Source organism: Macrotis lagotis, chromosome 6 (genome assembly GCF_037893015.1).
Source record: "Macrotis lagotis isolate mMagLag1 chromosome 6, bilby.v1.9.chrom.fasta, whole genome shotgun sequence".
In the NCBI taxonomy this organism is placed as follows: domain Eukaryota; kingdom Metazoa; phylum Chordata; class Mammalia; order Peramelemorphia; family Peramelidae; genus Macrotis; species Macrotis lagotis.
In genome coordinates, this window is record NC_133663.1 from 88,491,248 (window position 1) to 88,511,141 (window position 19,894).

Consider the following 19,894-nt stretch of genomic DNA (forward strand, 5'->3'; position numbering starts at 1 on the left):
TTACCTTTGTTTTAATCCCATTAAATGCTTATTATAGTATGTCTTTGAAATAGAGGTAAACCAATTAAGAAGCACAAAGGAACAAGGGATAAAAAAGACTTAGAACAGGGGCTGTGAGCTATTGATCTGGTTACAAAATTCACACTAATCCCTAGACCATTGGAAAAAAAGTGTTCTGGCCCTCAAAAGGGTGGAACTAAGGTAAAATAGGTAGCCAGTTTTCTGAGAACCCTATAGCTTTTAGCAGATGTCCCAGGGTACCCTCTGGTGTTCAGTATTACACATGACAAGTGTGATGAGCATTAGATTGACAGCTGACTGCTGAGTAGGATTAGGCATCCCCTAGTGTCATGCTAAAACATCAGGGAGGTGAGGCCATGACATGTGTGTGGATTTGATTTGATGGGGGGGGGGGCTATGTGAAGTTGCCAGTCTCACTTTCTCCTCTGGAGCCATCTGGATCCAGTAGCCAGATATGAATCAGGATGCCTGGAGATGGCTCTGGATGTGAGGCAATCTGGGTTAAGTGATTTGCCCAAAGTCACAAAGCTGTCAAGTGTCTGAGGTTGGATTTGAAGGAAAGACAAAAAAAAATATAAAGACATCTTTATCATCATCATCAAGAACCACACAATTTTCAGATCATCTATAAACATAAATTTAGCGATTAGTATTCTAAATGTGAGATTTGTGTTTAGTAGTAAATGATTTGAATTGAAAATCTTATCTCTCTAAAAATGAAAGAAAAGATGCCAGAGAAATGTTTGATTTAGAAAGGATGTGGACCTATCATGTAGCTCCTTAAGCAGTCATCACTCTAACTCTATAAGGTTGATGGGAGCTTCCTCCTTATCCCGTGAAGAAAGATCCTATGGATACCTTGAGCAAAACATTGACTATGCTATGCCAGTATATCTGGCCATCCAATCACCCAGGCTCTGTTTCTTCCACACCACCCTTTACCCACTGAAAAACATAATCACAAAATTTCAAACAACCCCATCTAAGAAGTCAAATATTCTGAGTCAGGTCTAACCCTCTAGTACAATGATTCAGGTTTGGGGTTAAACTAAAATGATACCCGAGTGCTGTAAAATGTAATAAACAAGACACTAATAACGGAGAATATAATTTTAAAGATTAAAAATATAATAATGCAGACAAAATGCCAACTCTCTTTCATCTCTGCATCGAAGCTCTGGTCATGCTAAGAGAGAAAGCCTTTCCCCTTAGCACTTCTGAACACAACTTCTCATAGTCTGGATCTTTTTATGTCTCAGCAAGGAAACAAAACCAGTCAAAATTCTAAGAATGGTAATCATTCTCCTTTAAAGGGAAACTAGCCCAACCTACATAAAATACTTAGCACTCCTATCACAGTGGCATCTTTTCTTGGTAATCTTTTTGAGTAAAACCATCTTTCTTTTAGATATCTTGAGTATTAATCCCTGAATTCTCTCAAAACAGTGTTGCTACCATCTGGATACTAATTTAGCTAGACTTCCTGTCTCTTGAAAAATACAGTTTCTTGAATTTTTTTCTTGTTTTCTTGAATGCTATTCTTTGTTGGAAAGCATATCAAGGACTATGATAAGGAGGCTCAATGTTCATTTGTGGAGAAAAAAAGTCTGTTCTAGAAACATTTGCAGATCCTTTACATTTTTGGTCTGTTTTTTATCTACCTTCTGGTTTCATTTTTAAGTGCTCTTACTGATAACCTGTCTTTGTTGGAACTCTCAAGAAAATTTCTGTAAAGGTGGAGTTTCTCTCCACTGTTGGATGGGGCAATACTGTTTATAATCCTTCACCTCCTCCAGATTTTTGCAAATCATTGTTATGTTGCAAATGGGTGGTGTTCTTGGCTGCCTTCTGGAGGTAGTTTGAGGGCTTTTATTTTGTTTGCTTGTTTTATCTTGGGGACAATTGATTTACCTTGGTTAAGCTTCCTTAGAAAATGGAAACTAACTTTTTTTTAAACATTTCAAATTGGAGATGGGGCACTTTTGGAATATACTTTAGGTATTTATTTTATATGAACTGTTGATTTTGATGAGTGACAAGTATTTAGTTCAGTATCTGAGCCTAAAGCTTTCTGGGGAGGTCATTCCTGATTTCCCCTTACAACTCTTTCTTGTTATTTTCTTTGTTATTGGGGCCGGGCAATTTTGTAAGAAGAGCCCTAAGGCTTGAAATCAAGAGAAAAGTAGATTTAACCTTTACCTCTGATACTAGATATGATCTTGAGCACCATCTTTAACCTTCCAGGAGCAAGTTTCCTCATCTGTAAAATGAGGATAATAATAATGATAATACACATTGTACCTACTTTATGGATTTGGTGTCAGGTTCCAATGAAGTAATATAAATCCCTTTTCTATAACCTTAAAGCAGCTTTTAATGCTTAGTTATTATTTAGGACTTCACCTATAATAGTTGACATTTATTGAGGGCTTCAGGGTTTAAAAAATGTTGTACCTATGTTTTCTCTTTTGATTTTCACAGCAGCCTTGTGAGTCCTATTATTATATTCTCCATTTTACAGATGGATAAACCAAGGATGAGAGATGTTAAGTGACTTATCTAGGGTCTTAGAGCTCTTTAAAGTATTAGAAGTAAAATTTGAACTCAGGCTTCCTGACTCCAAGTCCAGTGCTCTTACCCACTGTACCATCATGTCATCTAAGGGTTCAGGAATTCCTTGGGAGGAAAATAGTAGGTAATTTGAGAAAGGGAGAGGACTTTATTCTAATTAATTCTTAACATTCCAAAAAGAAGGAATGATCCATTGGACAAAAAGCTTGACTATGGATCAGGAGACCTGAAGGTTGGTCTATCACTGATGGATGGTAAGACCTTTGACAAACAAAAATTTCTGAGCCTAAACTTTGTTTGTTATTAAATGGAAATGATGACATTCTACTGCAAGTAAAGTTGAAAAAGCACTAGACTTACAATCAGGAAGATGTGGTTTGAATTCAAATTTAAAATCTTCTGACTGTGTGACCCTGGATGAAGTCATTTAATCTCTCTAAAACTCAGTTTTTTCATCTGTAAAATAGGGATAGTGTCTGTACCACTTGCCCCAAGTAAAGTGTTTTCCAACCCTTGAAGCACATGTGTGTTAGTTGTTATTATAATAGATTTTTTAATAGATTTTTTTTGAAGTGATGTGATTTACATATAGTGTTTGTTGAGCTAAACTGGGTGAAACAGAAAGTTTATATATAGTAAGTATTTTCATCTATATAGAGTTTATTTTGAATGGTTAATAAATGCTTTTTTGACTGATTGATTTAAACTTTACCTCTGACAATGGGTCTATCTGTGAGTTACTCTCTCTGAGCTAGTTTTCTTCTCTATAAAATTGGGATTCTGATTCTGAATATTTAGATTATAATTATCATTAATTAGATATTATGACTGGCTATATAATAATATATGTGGGCAGCTAGGTAGTACAGTGTATAGTGCTGAGCCTGGAATCAGGAAGAGCTGGGTTGAAATGTTACCTCAGATACTTATAGAGGTGTGACTGTAGGCAAGTCATTTTACCCTAATTGCCTCAGTTTCCTCAGCTGTAAAAGGAATTGGAAAAGGAAATGACAAATCACTCCAGTATCTTTGTCACAAAAACCCAAATGGGGTCACAAAGGATCAGATACAACCAAAATGACTGAATAACACAAAAACATATTGATATTTCACCACTCTGAGATAAATGGGATACTGCAAATATCAGACAGACAGATCAAGGTAAGAAAGAATAATTTCACTGAAGTTCTAGAACTCACAGAATTTTCTTGGTCTAATAAGAGCATATATTTAGATCTGGAATCAGCTTCATTCTAACAAGGAAGAAACTGAGGACCAGAAAGATAAGGAACTTTTACAGTGCCATATTTGAACCAGTTTGAACTCTGGCCTTCTGACTTCAAAGTCATCTTTTTCAACACTCATCAATGTTATGTTGCGAATGGGTGTTGTTCTTGGCTGCCTTCTTTCCTGATCCATAGGTTGAGGTAGTTTGAAGGCTTTTTATTTTTGTTTTTGTTTTATCTTTGGGACAATTGATTTACCTTGGTTAGGCTTCCGAAATCTCAGAGATATCCTCAACTTCTTTACTCTCCCTCGCTACACAATTTCAGGACCTTGCGAAGTCTTGTTCTTTCTATCTCCGTAGTAAATCTCACCACCTTTCTCTGTTCTCAAACCATAACCATCTTTGTTCAGGCCCTTGTTAGCTCTAACCTGAATTACTACAGTAACCTCCTAGACCTGGTTGATTCCTTGATTCAAGCTCTCCTCTCTCTCTAATTCATTTTCCACAGAAAAACCATAGAGATAATCTGAAAACACCAGATCTACATCACCCCCTCATTCAGAAAAAAGCTCTCTTTTCTATCATCTCGAGGAGAAAATATAATCTCCTCTGAATAGCTTATAAAGCTTTCCACAGTCTGGCTCTAGAATACCTTCCCAGATTTATTACATCTCAATCCCTTTCACACATTCCACATTCCGGTCAAATTGGCCTATTTGCTTATTCCTCACATATGGCATTCCTTCTCTCATTTCTATGCCTTTGTACAGACAGGAAACGTGCTGCTTTCTAACCTCCTTGTCTGTGAAACTCTATTTTCCTTCAAAGTTCAACTCAAGTATTGCCTTCCTCAACCTCTAGATCCTAGTGCTCTTTTCCAAAATTCTTTTGTATTTCATCAGTCGTTTCTGCCTTAGTAACATCTCTTGTATAATTCCTCTCCTCTGATTTTGTCTGGTCCAAGCCCTCATCTTCCCATACCTAGACTCCTGAAATAGCCGGCTGGTTGAATTCCCTCCAGTCCTCCCTTCTCTCAGATGTCATCTTCATCTTCCTAAAGGGCAGGTCTGACCCTGTCTCTTGATCATTCAATAAACTCCATCAGCTCCTTGTTACCTCTACTATCAAAATAGAACTTTTGTTGGATTATTAATGTTCTTCATGACTTGGTTTCCTTCCTACCTTTGCAATCTTTTAATACTTTACTTCCATTTACTGTGCAGTCTAGTGACATTGGCTACCTTGCTCTTCTGGCACAAGACCCTCCCCTTCCACTTCTGGCCACAGTCACCTGTCTCCCTATGCCTGGAATTCTTTCCCTCCTTATCTAGATTCTTTGACATCCTTTGGTTCCCACCTAAAATTTTCACTTTGGTAAGATACCTCTCTCAATTGCCCTGAATTGCTAGTGCCTTCCCTCTGTTGTTTATCCCCAGTTTATTCTGTATGTAGCATGTTTGCCTATAATTATTTGTCTATTTTCTCCCTCTTTAAACAGTGAGCTCCTCAAGGATAGGGACTGTTTTTTGTGCCTTTCTTTAGATCTCTAGTGTTTAACTTAGTGCCATATGAGGCTCTTAACAAATACCTGTCATCTGACTCATTAATAAAGTTATAATATATAATAAATTTTAAATAAAATTATTAATAAAGGAGGCAGCTAGGTGACTCAGTGGATAGAACTCTGGGCCTGGAATCAGGAAGACCTGAGTTCAAATCTAACATCAGACAATTACTAGTTGTGTGACCCTGTCATTTGACTCTGCCTCAGTTTCCTCATCTGTAAAATGCACTGGAGAAGAAAATGGCAAACTATTCTAGTATCTCTGCCAAGAAATCCACATGGACAATATGGTCTACACTCTGATACCTAGATCCATTTCTATGTGGCACAGAGTTCAACTCTTCATAACCCCATCTGGGGTTTTCCTGGTATGATATATAGTATAGATAGGTAATATAGTGGGGAATATGCTGGACGTGGAGTCAGAAAGCCTGGATTCCACAAGAATTGGATATGACTGAACAAAATAACAATATTAAGTTAATGGCAGAGATCAAACTAGAACCCAGATTGAATGACAATCTAGTGCTTTCTATTCTATGCCTCCACTGTATCAGGAGTATAAAAAACATTTTTACTTTGAGTGTTTTCTGATATCTACTTAGAACCCAAAACTCTACCAAGAAGGAATTGTAATTATCCTTCATTTTACCTGTGATAAAACCAAGGTCATAGTAGAGAAACTGGTTATATTCACACCTGTTATTTACTGGACAACTCCAGGTCATATTTTTAGAGCATTTCAGAAGAAGTAAACCAGAGGCATTGGGTCAGTTGGCTATGTTGAACATAGCGGTGGTAGAAACATCCACTGTTCCCCCACCCCCAGCTGTATTAGGCACCAGAAATCATTTGGTCTGGTGCTGCCGAGGAAATTCCAGGTGAGACTCAAAATTCACTAAGTCTAGGAACTTTTTAGGAGTGAATTAATTGTTTGACCAAATATTGTAGGCTAATTTTTAAACTGATTATTTTGTATGGTCAGTGAAAGATGTTATAAATAACAAAATGGTCTTTGGCAGAAAAAAAGGTTCCCATATCAATGAACTAGAGGTACTTTTAGCCTGAAGCACCATTATCAAGACATTTTTGTGAATATGCTGATTCTATTTCAGGGAATTTGGAATGTCAGGAGCCTTGTTATCTTATAAGATCCCTTCCTGCTCTAAAACTATGATTCTGTGTATCTGAGAGAGATGATGGAGCAGTAGATTTCACCTGGTCCAACCATCATTGCCAGAGCTGGGACTAGAAACTGGGAGCTCTGATTCCCAGGTCCATTTCTATATGATGCAGAGTCTGGACTCTTCTGGAGTTTTTCTGGTAGAGATAGGAGTGGTTTGCCATTTCTACTCCAGCTTATTTTATAGATGAAGAAACTGATGCAGGTAAACAGGATAGATAGATGGTGGAATAGTGGACAGAGGCCTGGATGTGGGGTGAGAAAGATGTGAGTTTGAATTCTGCCTCAGGAACTCATCAGTTATGTGACCCATGGGCAAGTTACTTAACCTTTGCCTGCCTCAGTTTCTTCAACTGTTAAAGGGACAACACCTAACTCACAGGATGACTTGGAGGTTCAAATGAGGTTTTATACATAATAAACATATATAAATGTATATATATATGTATTTATGTATATATACTATATATAATATATGTATAATATATATATATCTGCAAACCATCAAGCATTTTATAAAAGCTAGCTATTATTATTTAGTGCCCCATCATTTTGGTCTCTGTTCTCCAATCCTCCCTGCATTAGGAAAACCACTCATTTCAAGAGAGAGCTATAAAATATTAAGAATTTTTTTTAGCTATTGTTAAGATCAGCAACTGCCCCATTCTTAGGAGTTGGTTTATGATTTTCCATTTCCTTGTCCTCTACCAGACAAATCCAGACATTTCCTTGATCTGTACCCAACAGGTGATGCTGATTACCAGCCTAATTCATTCTGTCTTGATGTACTATAAACTGCCTGTTTTTGTGTGTGTTCTTTCTGATAAAACAGGAGATCTGAGGGCTTCTGAAGCTGTTTTGATTCAGTACAGGAATGTAGTAACTGAAATTCCTGTATGTGTGGATATAAAACCCCTAGTATTCTCAGTGTGAGATCACCTTCAGTAACGGCATAATGTCAATGTACTGTTCACTCATGTAAAATTCTTTCCTGTTTGAACATACCAGCTCTTTATTTATAAAACTTTGAGACTTCCCTGTCTTCAGCACAGCTGCCTCCAAGGACTGAGGGACTCCCTGGGAAGAGAAACAGAGCGCCCGACTTTCAGAGAAATGATATACAGCAGGACAAGAGCTAGTCTACCTCCCCAAATATTTATAGAAAGCAATTTTCATCATTGAAATGCAAATGGAAGTGCACATTTTAACCACTGACGGCATCTAAGAACCCAAACGTGAAACCACCAAGGAACCCAAACATGAAACAGAGAAAGTCAAACTTGACTATCTTGCTATCCATGGAGGCTGGAATGGGGGTGGGGAGTGGGAAGAGAAGGCATATAAAGATCAGGGGAAGGAGCAGACTATGGGACCATCTTAGAGGTAGGCTGCCTTCTAATAAAACCTTCTAGGTACTGCAGAGTAGCCATCCAATATGACCATTGACTTTGACTTTCTAGCAAAAAGGGACATTGTGAAGTCTCATTTGGTCTAGACTAATCAATCCTGACCACAGAGAGCAGATGATGAATACCACTCCCTAGAGACATGGAAAATTGTGGGTGCAAAGTGCCAGAAAAAGTTGTGTTGGTTTAGTTTTGCCTAATGGTGTGTTATAAAGGTACAATGAGTAACTCATTCATTGTGTCAGAGTGAGGAAGCAAAACTAGATATGTCTATGCTATAAAAATAAAGGTCATCAATAAAACATTTAAATACAACATCAATAAAACATTTAAAAACAGCATCAATAAAACATTTAAAAATTAGCTGATTGAGGGGGCAGGGAGAGGTACATTAAATTAGCCAGGGCCTCCATACCACTTAATCATCTCTAGCTATTTTTCCCTGTTAGTCCATAAAGTATGGCATGTGGCTATATAGTGGAAAGAGTGGCCTGAGAAAAGTGCTAGCTTCTAATCTCTGTGTTTACTAGCTGAACGATCATGGACAAATCACTTAATCTCTGAGCCTCGGTTGCTTATCTGTAAATTGAGGAGTCTCAGATCTATTTCATGACGTTCTGAGGATCACGTGAGATAAGGTAGCCAAAGTGCTATATAAATGCTAGATATTGTTATTCTTGACAATTGAGGAATGTTATTCCTATTTTACAGAGGGCCAAAGCAGCCCTGGAAACTCACCTCAAGTCATGAATTGAATCACATTTGCAGCTTGGTAGACTATAGCGCACCTCTAAGGCCATGTTGCTTCCCATTTTTGTCAATGTAAAAATGATATCACTTTTCAAAGACTCACTGATTGGAAATGGAAGGATTATTATTTTTTTTATTTTTTTAGGTTTTTGCAAGGCAAACAGGGTTAAGTGGCTTGCCCAAGGCCACACGGCTAGGTAATTATTAAGTGTCTGAGACCGGATTTGAACCCAGGTACTCCTGACTCCAGGGCTGGTGCTTTATCCACTGCGCCACCTAGCCGCCCCTGGAAGGATTATTAGGGGTCACTTTACAGATGAGGAAACTGAGTCCCAAGGAGTTTAAGTGACTTGCCAGAGAGTAAGTGGGAAAGCTGCATTTTGAACCCAGATCTTGTGATCCCATATCCCTTTCTCTGTCCACTGCATCATACTGTCTCAAGTTACCACATGTAATAACAATTGTGTACTGGGGTAAAAGCTATACATAATGGTCGGCCTCAGGTGGACTTGGTTAGGGAGGGATACTAGGAAAGAAACAGAGATTTATGGGAAGCTTGCATTAAAAAACCAGAGGCCAGTCTTACCCACAGCCCTGTTCTCTTAATTCAAGAGAGAAAAAGTTGATTTTCCTGGCCAATTTGTCAACTTCTCAGGTCATTGCAGGGGCCACAAACATTCATACACTATGAGATCATAATGGGTGTGTATTTGATCATTCCTATACTTTCTAAGAGACTATCTTTCAGATGTCTCCCCATTCACTCATAAATTTTTTCTCTCCCCCTCCTCAGCCATGACATTTTGTGTTGTTTTTAAGAATTAGTGATGAATTAGCAATTGTTGGACCTCCACAAGCCACTATCCTTTCAATGAATACCCACACCCATTTGTTTTGAAATGTGGCTGGAGATGGAAAGTTTTTGGGACAGATTCCTATCCAATTTCTTGTCATCTCTACCATATATTGGGTTAGGTTTTCATTTTGAGACGAGTACCTCCCCTTTTCCAGATCAGATGAGTAGAGTGGGTCCAAACTGGAATTAGACAAAGGATTCTCATTTTCCACTCCACCAAACATCATGCATGAATCATAAGAGAGAATGTTTTAAGTCAGATATTCGGAATGGGAAGAAAAGTTTCCACTTCTCTTAAAGGCAAAAAATCGTATAACATGTTGATTTTTTTTCAAATATTTATTGTTTTCGAGTCATTTCAGTTGTTTCCAGTTCTTGGTGATCACATGGAGTTTTCTTGCTAAAGATACTGGAGTAGTGTGCTATTTCCTTATCCTGCTCATTTTACAGATGAGGAAACTGAAATTAAGTGACTTGCCCAGGGTATGAAGTAAGATTTGAACTCTTGAAGATGTATATTTCTGCCTCCAGGCACTCTATCCACTGTGCCACCTGACTGTCCCAAACACTACAACTTTAAAAAAAAATGGCAAGAAATCCTTTAAAATAATATTTATAAAAATGTGAATGAGAGGCAGAATGTCAAAATAGAGAATAGATACAATTGGCCTTGGAGGCAGCAAAATCTGGGCTTAATTCTTGCCTAAAACACACCCTGGCTTTGCAATCCTGGGCAAATCATTTAGCCTCTCAAATATCTCACATTCAACCACTATAAGACTAATAAAGTGACTTTGGTAGGAATTTCCTTCTGGATCATTCTCTACAATTATCAAATCATATATATAGCCCAAAAAACTATAAATAGATACTTTTTCACAGAGATTCTTTATGATCAATGAAATATTTACAACTGATCATAACTCTGCTCAAGTGCCCTAAAAAGATAGATGATGGTTAAAGGTGTATACATATATGGGATAAAAAGGATGCTGTAATGGAATATAGAGACAGAAGGACAATAAGACCTTTAGAGATAGTATAAAAAAGGAAGACTGCCATGAATGTTAAATTTTAAAAAAGTAGTATAATCATTATACTTTACATTTTTGTACTATTTTAAAGTTAGCAAAGTGCTTTTTTTCCACAAGGATTCTGTGAGGTAGTTAGGATAGGTTTGATTATCCCCATTTAACAGATGGCTTTGAGAGATTAAATGACTTGTCCCTGGTCACACAGTTTTTGAGTATCTCAAGTGAGATTGAATACTATATGTCTCTAGACGCTAAGTCTAGTGCTCTCTCCATTATACTATGTACTTTTATCTAAAAATTATGAAATAGATATTTACTAACATGGTGTAGTTGGTTCAAAACAATTTTCCAAAGTTTGACATCATTCCAGAAGTGCATGTAGTGCCTGGGGAAAGTGGACCCAAGCTTAGTGTGTTTCTAAGAGGAACTCATAGTCTTCAAGATTCTATATGTGGGTCTACTCTTTCCTTAGTTTCTAACAACTATTATAACTAATAAATAATAACTATTCCAGTGATACTACTAAGACTGGAATGCTGATGAGATCAAAGCCTCACAAATTTACAAGGTCCTTCTTTTGTAAAGGAGAGGGAAGAGACCAAGGCTGAGGTCAAGGATTTTCTTTCTCTTGCCCACTGCTTGTTCTTAGGAGTTTGCCTAGAGGTTTCCACCATAAACCCACCATACTTAAATGTTAGATTTCAAACTACTTCACTGTATTGTACAAGCTTCAAGAAGTATGACCGGGCCCTCTAACCAATCCAAACAGACTTTCTTTCATATCTAGTTGAAATGTCATTGTTTGAACGACTCAACAGAGCTGACCGATTCAATCAAAATGTGTTTTTACCTGAGAATGACCTAAGAGCTGAGTTGGTTGGTATTATCTGTTGAGTGAATTACAAAGGATTATGGGAATGGTAGAAGGATGAGTAGAAGAGTGTTATTTTCCATATATGTTGACCATATGTTGTACACATATAAATTATTTTCTTTATGTTTCTCCTTGAAAAACATATATAAATCTAATTCTTTAAAAAAATTCTTTAAAAAATTCTTTAAAAAAAACCCCAAACAAACCAAATCCACAACCCAATGAAGATCCATTGTTAATTTTCCAAAGCATATTTGAATGACATATAGGAAGGTATTTCTGACATTGAAAAAGAGATTTCTCCTAATTTCTCCTAATATAAAGCCTAATCTTATACTCTAATAGGGTGTATGAAGACCTACATCCCAGGCTACATAAAATTTTAGATTTATCTTGTTAAATTAAACAAATCCCATCCTCATCTGCTCCTTTTAAATTTTTACCTAATTACTCCCTGCTCTAAATCAGATGTTTTTGGAGCTAAGATGAGGAGGTATGTCCTGGGTAACATTCCCAATTTTTCCCTCCCCATCTACCTTCTCACCTTTTGCAACTTGAAATTTTATTTAGACTAGCAATTCTTTAGGTGTTGTTTGAAAACCTTTGGGTTTTACTTTCAGGTAAGGGTAAAACTATTTTAATAATACTACTACTAAAGTAGTTTAATTTCTGATATGGTGCATATTGTTGTTCAGTTGTGTCTGACTCTTCATGACTCCATGGACTAACTATCTATGAAACTGAAGGGGTTTTCCAATTCTTTCTCCAGTTTTATGTAGGCAGGGGTTAGGTGACCTGCCCAGGGTTACAAATGACTAAAACCAAATTTGAACTCAGATTTTTTTGATTCCAGACCCAGAGCTCTATCCACGGTGCTACCATGCTACCCAATATTGGTAGAGATAACTGACAAAAACAATCTCTCCAGGGGGGGATTCCCAATAATTTTTAAGAGTATAAAAGATTTTTTTATAAAACTCAAAACATTTGAAAATCTCTTTGAAAATCTCTTTACTACACCTGAATCTAACATCAAAATGGTATACTTCTTTAATCTCAAGAAGGAAATGAGCACAAGTATAATTAAGGTCTGCATCTACCCATTTTGGCTTCTCTAAGGACCCCTTATTGAGGTTCCCCATCTTCAGGCCTATGACAGCAAGAGTGGCTCTTGTCACCTAATTAAAGAAGTTGTTGGCACTTGGTATCTGGATGTGTCCCACTCAACTCTCTCTGATACTAAGCTGACAAGCTTAGGTACATTTCATGAACATGGTGTGAACATCTGGGGATCCTCACTCTGAGAGGTCCTTCTTCATATCTCTTAACATACCTCAAGTGAGGAAAGGGGGAGATCTTTTGCCAACGCTCATATTGTCCAGCAAATGTTTTGAATCATTCCTGCCACATCCAACTACTTTACACATCTTGGTATTTCCCAACTAATGAACAAGAAAGATTTGTTCTGCTGAGAGCCAGGTCATCTACAAAGTGAAGTCTCAGCTTTTTTCTCTTTTTTTTAATAGTGCTATGAAGTCAGCATGAGGGCTAGAAAAACCCAGGTTAGTTTGTCACTTCGAAGTAGGATTATCAAACTCAAAGAGGCAGTTGTGGTAGAACAAAGTTGTCTCCAAAGTGGAGGCTCTGACTTCGTGGGCAGGGAGGTGGGTGGTGTCACCAGCGGGCATAGCATTATTGGAAGAGGTACATGATAACCTGTTGAAGGGTGGGAAGATGGTGACATTCAATCCAGATGGCCCCTGGTGGGACCTCTCTATGATACAACCAGACAAGGAGCCCTTGTCCCATTAAATCTTAATACTCTCCCAAATTCGGTTCTGCTATTCTTCTTACCCCTTTTGAGATTGTCCCTTTATAATAATTATCATCTGATCCTGAGCTGCAAAGCTAATTTACAGATGACACTGGAAAAATTCTCACCTATCCAAGATAACTATCCTGCCCCCACATCAGAGTTGGTGGAGGGGGTGGGGTTAGGGACAAAGGGCTGGATGTCATACAGGATGAATAGGCATGGATGAATTGTAATCCGCATTATATATATCTTAGATATTATTTTCTTTGTTTTTTGGATTTTTGCAAGGCAATGGGGTTAAGTGACTGGTCTAAGGTCACACAGCGAAGTAATTAGTACATTATTTTCTCCTCAGAACACCATCTTAAGATTTTCCTGTCTCTTCTGGGAACATGACTCCCCTTTCAGTCATCCAAGGTTGCATTATTCTCAGCCTCTAACTTTTAGTTAGGTTGCCAAATCTTTTCATTTTCATCTTTATAGCATCTTTCCCGTCTACCTTACCTGAATCTTGTAATAGCTCCTATTTAGTAGGATAACTAGGTGGCCCAGAGGATAGAGCACTAGACCTGGAGTCAGGAAGACTCATCTTCTTGAGTTCAAAACTGGCCTCGGACACTTCCTAGTTTCCTGACCCTGGGCAAGTCACTTTACTCAGTTTCCTCATCGTAAAATGAGCTATCAAAAGAAATTACAAACTACTCCAATCTCTTTACCAAGAAAACTCCAAAAAGGGGGCATTTAGAGTAGATAACATTAAACAACCACCACCTACTTAGTATCCCTTAATTCTCTTTCTATTTTTTTGCTTTCATACTGACTCTCATTTATTTTACTTTTCTTATTTCTTATTTTATTTTTGCCCATAAACATTTATACAGCTGCAAAGATACATAAAACATTCATTTTTAAAACTTTTGAGTTCCAAATTCTCTCCCTTCCTTCCTCTTCACCCAAATCCCCTTCCCTCCCATCTCCCATCAAGAAGGCAAGCAATTCAAAACAAGTTATACATATGTACTGACTCATATTTAGCTTGTAGTTTACTAAAATCCCCATCTCTTTAACTTATAAGACTGGAGTTAGGAGATCTGAATTCAAATTCAGCCTAGACACTTACTAGCTAGTGGCCCTGGGCAAGTCAAATGACAGTTGTTTGTCAAAGTTTCCTCATGTAAAATAAGAAATAATAATACAACAATAATAATTACTTCTCAGGATTATTGTGAGGATTAAATGAGATATCTGTAAAGGATTTAGCACAGTGCTTGCCCTACCACAGAGCAGGCACTATATAAATGATATTATTTTCTTAGAGAACTGATTTCTTTTTGTATTTCAATTCAAAACTAACTTATTCCTAATAGTTTTATCTTATTTGATAAAACCCATTGCTCTATTCCTCTGTGTTAGTTCTCTTTCCCAGCTCTATGTCATCTGAAAATCTAATGAGTATATTATCTTTACCTTTATCCAAGTCATTGGTATGAATGTTAAGTGGCTCCTGGCCAAGCACAGATTCTCCCTGGGGTACTTCACTAGAAACTTCCTGCCACAGAGACAAACTCTTAACTCTTTGAGTCCAGCCATCCAACTGGTCCTGAATACAACTAATTGTGTGATTGTCTAACGAATATCTCTCTATCTTCTCTTCAAAGTATGAGAAACAATCAGAAGTTTTTCTAAATTCTAGAAAAACTACATCCACAGTATTCTCCTCATTTACTAATTTAGTTATCCTATCAGAAAAGGAAATGAGGGTAGCCTGGCATGACTTCTTGATGAAGCCCTTTTTACTTCTTTTTAATTACTGCTGCTTATTCTGTAATCCAGCAACTATCTCTTTAATGATTCATGCTATAATTTACCCAGGAATTGAAGTGATTGGATTATAACTTGGAACATCTTCTCTTACCATTTTTTTTTTGCAAGGCAATGGGGTTAAGTGACTTGCCCAAGGCCACACAGCTAGGTAATTATTTAAGTGTCTGAAGTTAAGATTTGAACTCAGGTACTCCTGACTCCAGGGCTAGTGCTCTATCCACTGCACCACCTAGCTGTCCTCTGACCTTTTTTTTGAAAACTTCTACATTTACCTTTCTTCAATCACATAGTAGTACTCTTTTTTTTTTTTTTTTTAGGTTTTTGCAAGGCAAATGGGGTTAAGTGGCTTGCCCAAGGCCACACAGCTAGGTAATTATTAAGTGTCGGAGACCAGATTTGAACCCAGGTACTTCTGACTCCAAGGCCGGTGCTTTATCCACTGCGCCACCTAGCCGTCCCCATACCTTTTCAATTTGCTATGATCTTTCAAATATATTTGATAGTAGGCTAAACAATCACATCCCTCCCTGGCACATAGTACTTAATGACTATTGACTGACTGATCCAGCTCAATACAGTTCTCTGATTTCTTCTAAGTCACAGATCTTGCTCTATTTGCTCTATTCCTCTATCCATGGGTAAATTCCAAGTCAGAGGTTGGTTTGGAAATATTTAACCAGTGGGATAGCCATCACCTAAGTTGTTCTCTCTAAGATCAAGGAGTTTCACCCTTGTCATCATTTTACCTTGTTTTCCACCTAAAAACCTCAGGAATTAACAGCCCCCAAGGAGACTTAGACTTTGGGGAATCTTACATTTGCTATATTCTGTATAGGCTGCTGTGCCTGAGTTTTCCTGGCACTTAGGAGACAAAGTAAACAATAACTGTTAAAAAAAATTCTAACTGGCCATATTGACTTTTCTGAAATGAAAAAGGAAGAAGAAAAGAAGGAAGTGGGAAAGGAGAATGAAAAAAAGGGGGGGAGGATGAAGAGAAGAGTAAGAAAGAAGAGAAAGAGGAGGAGGAGGAGGAAAAAAACAAAAAGGAAGAACAAGGACAAGAAGAAGAGGAGGAAGAAGAGGTGGTAGTACTAGGCTGATAGCAAGAAACCTCTATGAGTCACAAAAGAGATACCAAGGGTTTTCTAGCACCTCCTTTCCTGCCACCACCTATTTGACTAAATGCAAGTCTAGCAGTTAAACTAACATAAGTGGGAAACTGTCTACCTCATTTAAAACAATTAAATTTTTAAATGACGATTTTATATCTTCCCTGGTACCTTAACAGCAAATCTTAGTTTATAAAATAGGCTAGACTGGGAGAAGAAATCTAGTGCCTTAATTTCCCTATCTCTAAAATGAGGATAATAGGGGTTTTTTGACTAATGAGAATTTATATATTCTTTGTTCTTAGACAGAAAGCAGATTTTATTCTTAAATTCTAATTGGCATACATATGACAGTTCCATTCATGTCAATAAGCATTTATTAAGCTATGTACCATGCCTCAAACTGGGTGCTGGGGATAAAAATTTTAAAATGGGGAAACCAGCCATTGTTTCTAGGGAGCTTATGTTCTATTGGGAGCTACAGCAAGAACATAGATATGTCAATGCAATTAATTTGAGGAGGGAGAAAGCAGTAAAGGCTCATCAGGAATGTCTCCCTTAGGAGGAAGCACCAGAGCAGAGTTCTCAAGGAAGTCTTGTCTTCTTCCACTCTGATTAATTGAACACTTTGTTGATATACCTTTGTTGACATAACAGGATCTTTGTTGACTCTGGCTTTGAAGGAACTCAAAGAAAGCCTGAATAATCCTTTCTCTCCCCTGGGGAAGATGTGGAACAGCTTTATCCAAATGGGCCAGTTTTGCTTTAGGCTAGAGATTTGCATTCCTTTGTGGGACAAAATTGTCCATTCTCAGAATTGAGTGAGGAGTAGGGAGGAAGGAAAGCTAAAACTGAGAGGCTAGACAACTGAGCCATACCTTCAGAACTGACCTTTTCTGGGTGGTTTGGTTGTAACGAGGAGAAAATAAGATGTGAAGTGCCTTAAAGCACAATGTAAATGCTAGTTTTATTATTATTATATTATTACTATAATTATTTTCCTTCAAGTGCTGCAAGTGTCTAGATCAGACAACTCTAGATAGGTCAGCCCTCTTCTTATTAAGGTTCAAAAATTCCTTTGTAAAACAATTTGGCATTCTAGGTCACTTTCTCAGAAAACCAATAAATTAACAGTGAGTTTCCCAGGCTAGTTGACAGAAGTCTATTTAATTCATAAGCTTTAGTGATAATATTAGCTTGAATTTTGAGGGCAGAAGGAAGAGAGGTGATGCCATAGAAAAGAACAACAGATTACCTGGGGTCTCATGGGGGGGGGGTACAAAAAACCCAAAATATTAACTTTGGGTCCTTTTACAAAACTAAAGTGCACCCTCACTTAGAATACTATATGCAGCTTTACTGATCTTAAAGACATTACTGCCGATCTGGGAGCAGAGTGCTTAAAATGCTCTAGGAGCTTGAGAGAGAGGGAGGCAGAGCCAATGAGGAGAGAGGAAAATGTCTAGGATTCCTTGGTCTGAAAGAGGAAGTCTAGGAGGAAGAGGAGGAGAAAGAAGAAGAGGAGGAGGAGGAAGAAAGAAGAAAGAAAAAGGAAGGAGAAGAGGAGGAGGAGGAGGAAGGAGAAGAAAGGAAGGAGGAGGAAGACAGAAGGAAAAAAGGAAGAAGAAAGAAGAGGAAGAGGAGGAGGAGATTAAATACAGAGACTTGTTAAGGCAAATCCAAAACCTTAGAAGTAGAAGGCCCTCCTGAAACTTGAAATAATCAAATTTAGGGCAAATATAAAGAAGTATTACTGAATTACAGAGGTAATAAGTTTTTTATTATTAAGAAGTAGTAAATATAAACTTATTCCAAAAAAGATCAAGAAAATTCATGGTTAATAATTATTAAATGAGTGATTTGGAGAAATCTAGAAAGGTTTAAATAAAATGCAAGCTCCATTAGGCATTTTCATTTTTGTCTTTCAGTCTAGCTAACCTAATCCCAGAGTCTAATCTGGCACAGAATAGTAAGGAGAAGGGAACAACCATTTTCTAAACAGCCTACTATGTGCCTTACACTCTCTGTAAATGATCTCATTTGATCATGTGCTTTTATTAAAACCCCCACTTTACAGTTGAAGAAAGTGAGATATATAGTGCCCTGGGTGACACAGCTAGATTTGAGTTTCCCTAGGGCTGCTAGCAGGCACAAATGGATAGAGAGATGGATCTGGAGTCAAGAAGACTCTTCTTCCTGAGTTCAAATCTGGCTTTAGTTCCTAGCTGTGTGACCCTGGGCAAGTCACCCTGTTTGCCTCAGTTTCCTCATCTGATACTGGCCAACAATGGCAGTATCTTTGTCAAGAAAACCAAAAATAGGTCACAAAGAATTGCCTATGGTGAATTAATCCATATGTATTAACTTCCTGAATCCAATGGGTGCAGGAGAGAGAAGAAGAGAAGATAGATATTATACACTACACTATGCTGCTTCATTGTAGCACTCTTGGCTACTTTATTTTATCCCCATTTTATTGATGAAGAAATTAAGAGTCAGAGAGCTTAATCTATATGTTTAGCTATTAAGAGGTAGGATTTGAACCTATTCTTGGTTCCTGATTGACACTAAACAGCTCCCCCTTTTTTTAAAAAAAAGACAATTGGGGGGACAGCTAGGTGGTACAGTGAATAGAGTGCTGGCCCTGGAGTCAGGAGGACCCTGAGTTCAAATCTGTCTTCAGACACTTAATAATTACCCAGTCATGTGACCTTGAGCAAGTCACTAAACCCCATTGCCTTAAATAAATAAAAAAATTAAAAACAAAAGAGAATTGGAGTTAAGTGGCTTGCCCAGGGCTACATAGATAAGTAAATACCTGAAATCAAATTTGAACTCAGGTCCTTCCTGATTCTGGTGCTCCATCCACTGTATCACCTAGCAGTCTCTCTCTCTTTCTCACACACACACACACACACACACACACACACACACACACACGTGCACACTCATACATTCCCTCATAATCTGACTGCTCTACATTTGGAGTCTTATTGCTCAGCATCCTCCCTACAATATTTAATGCTACAGTCTAGCACCATGAAAATACTGTTGGAATAGGAATTTTAGTTCCATTCCTCCCCCCCCCCCCCCCCCCACTAACTGTGACACCTTGGATAAGTTTTTATCTCCCTAGGCTTTAGTTTTCTCCTCTGAAAAATAAAAGGGATTGGACTAGTTTTTCAAGGGTTTCTCCAGCTTTGAAATTTCATTGAATTCCATTTCTCATTTTAGTATTCCTTTTTAAGAGGCTTGATCTTCCTAAATCCATCAGTTTCTCCAGGGACTATAGCCCCTAAACATTTTCTCATTTTGTCAATCTGATTTTGAAGCTATAAATATATCCCAATATTCCCAATATTGGGGAAAAATAAACAACAGTTCCAATGGAAGATTATGTGAAACATTGCAAAAGTTCTAAAAAGAATTGGTGATAAATTTGCCAAAGGGTTGCTTAGTTACTCTTACCTGGAGATAGAACCAGTGAAGGAAAACGTTGGAGTGGTTGAAGGAGGTTAAAACCAATGATATAAAAAATGGATGAAGTCCTTCCTTCTCTTTTTTTAATTAAATTTTTATTTTTTATTTTTATTTTTTTCCTTTTCTTTTCCAAGGGGAATGCTTAGAAGAGCAATACACTGGGGGGAAACCCAATTAA

General features: G+C 37.6%; 1 protein-coding gene across 1 annotated transcript in view; it reads right to left on the reverse strand.

The window, feature by feature from the left end:
* KIAA2012 (KIAA2012 ortholog) overlaps positions 1-19,894 on the reverse strand; it is a 149,245-nt gene that overhangs the window by 52,473 nt on the left and 76,878 nt on the right. The window contains 1 exon segment of the mRNA XM_074191630.1: positions 7,573-7,644. Within this exon segment, the coding sequence (XP_074047731.1) occupies positions 7,573-7,644 (72 nt within the window).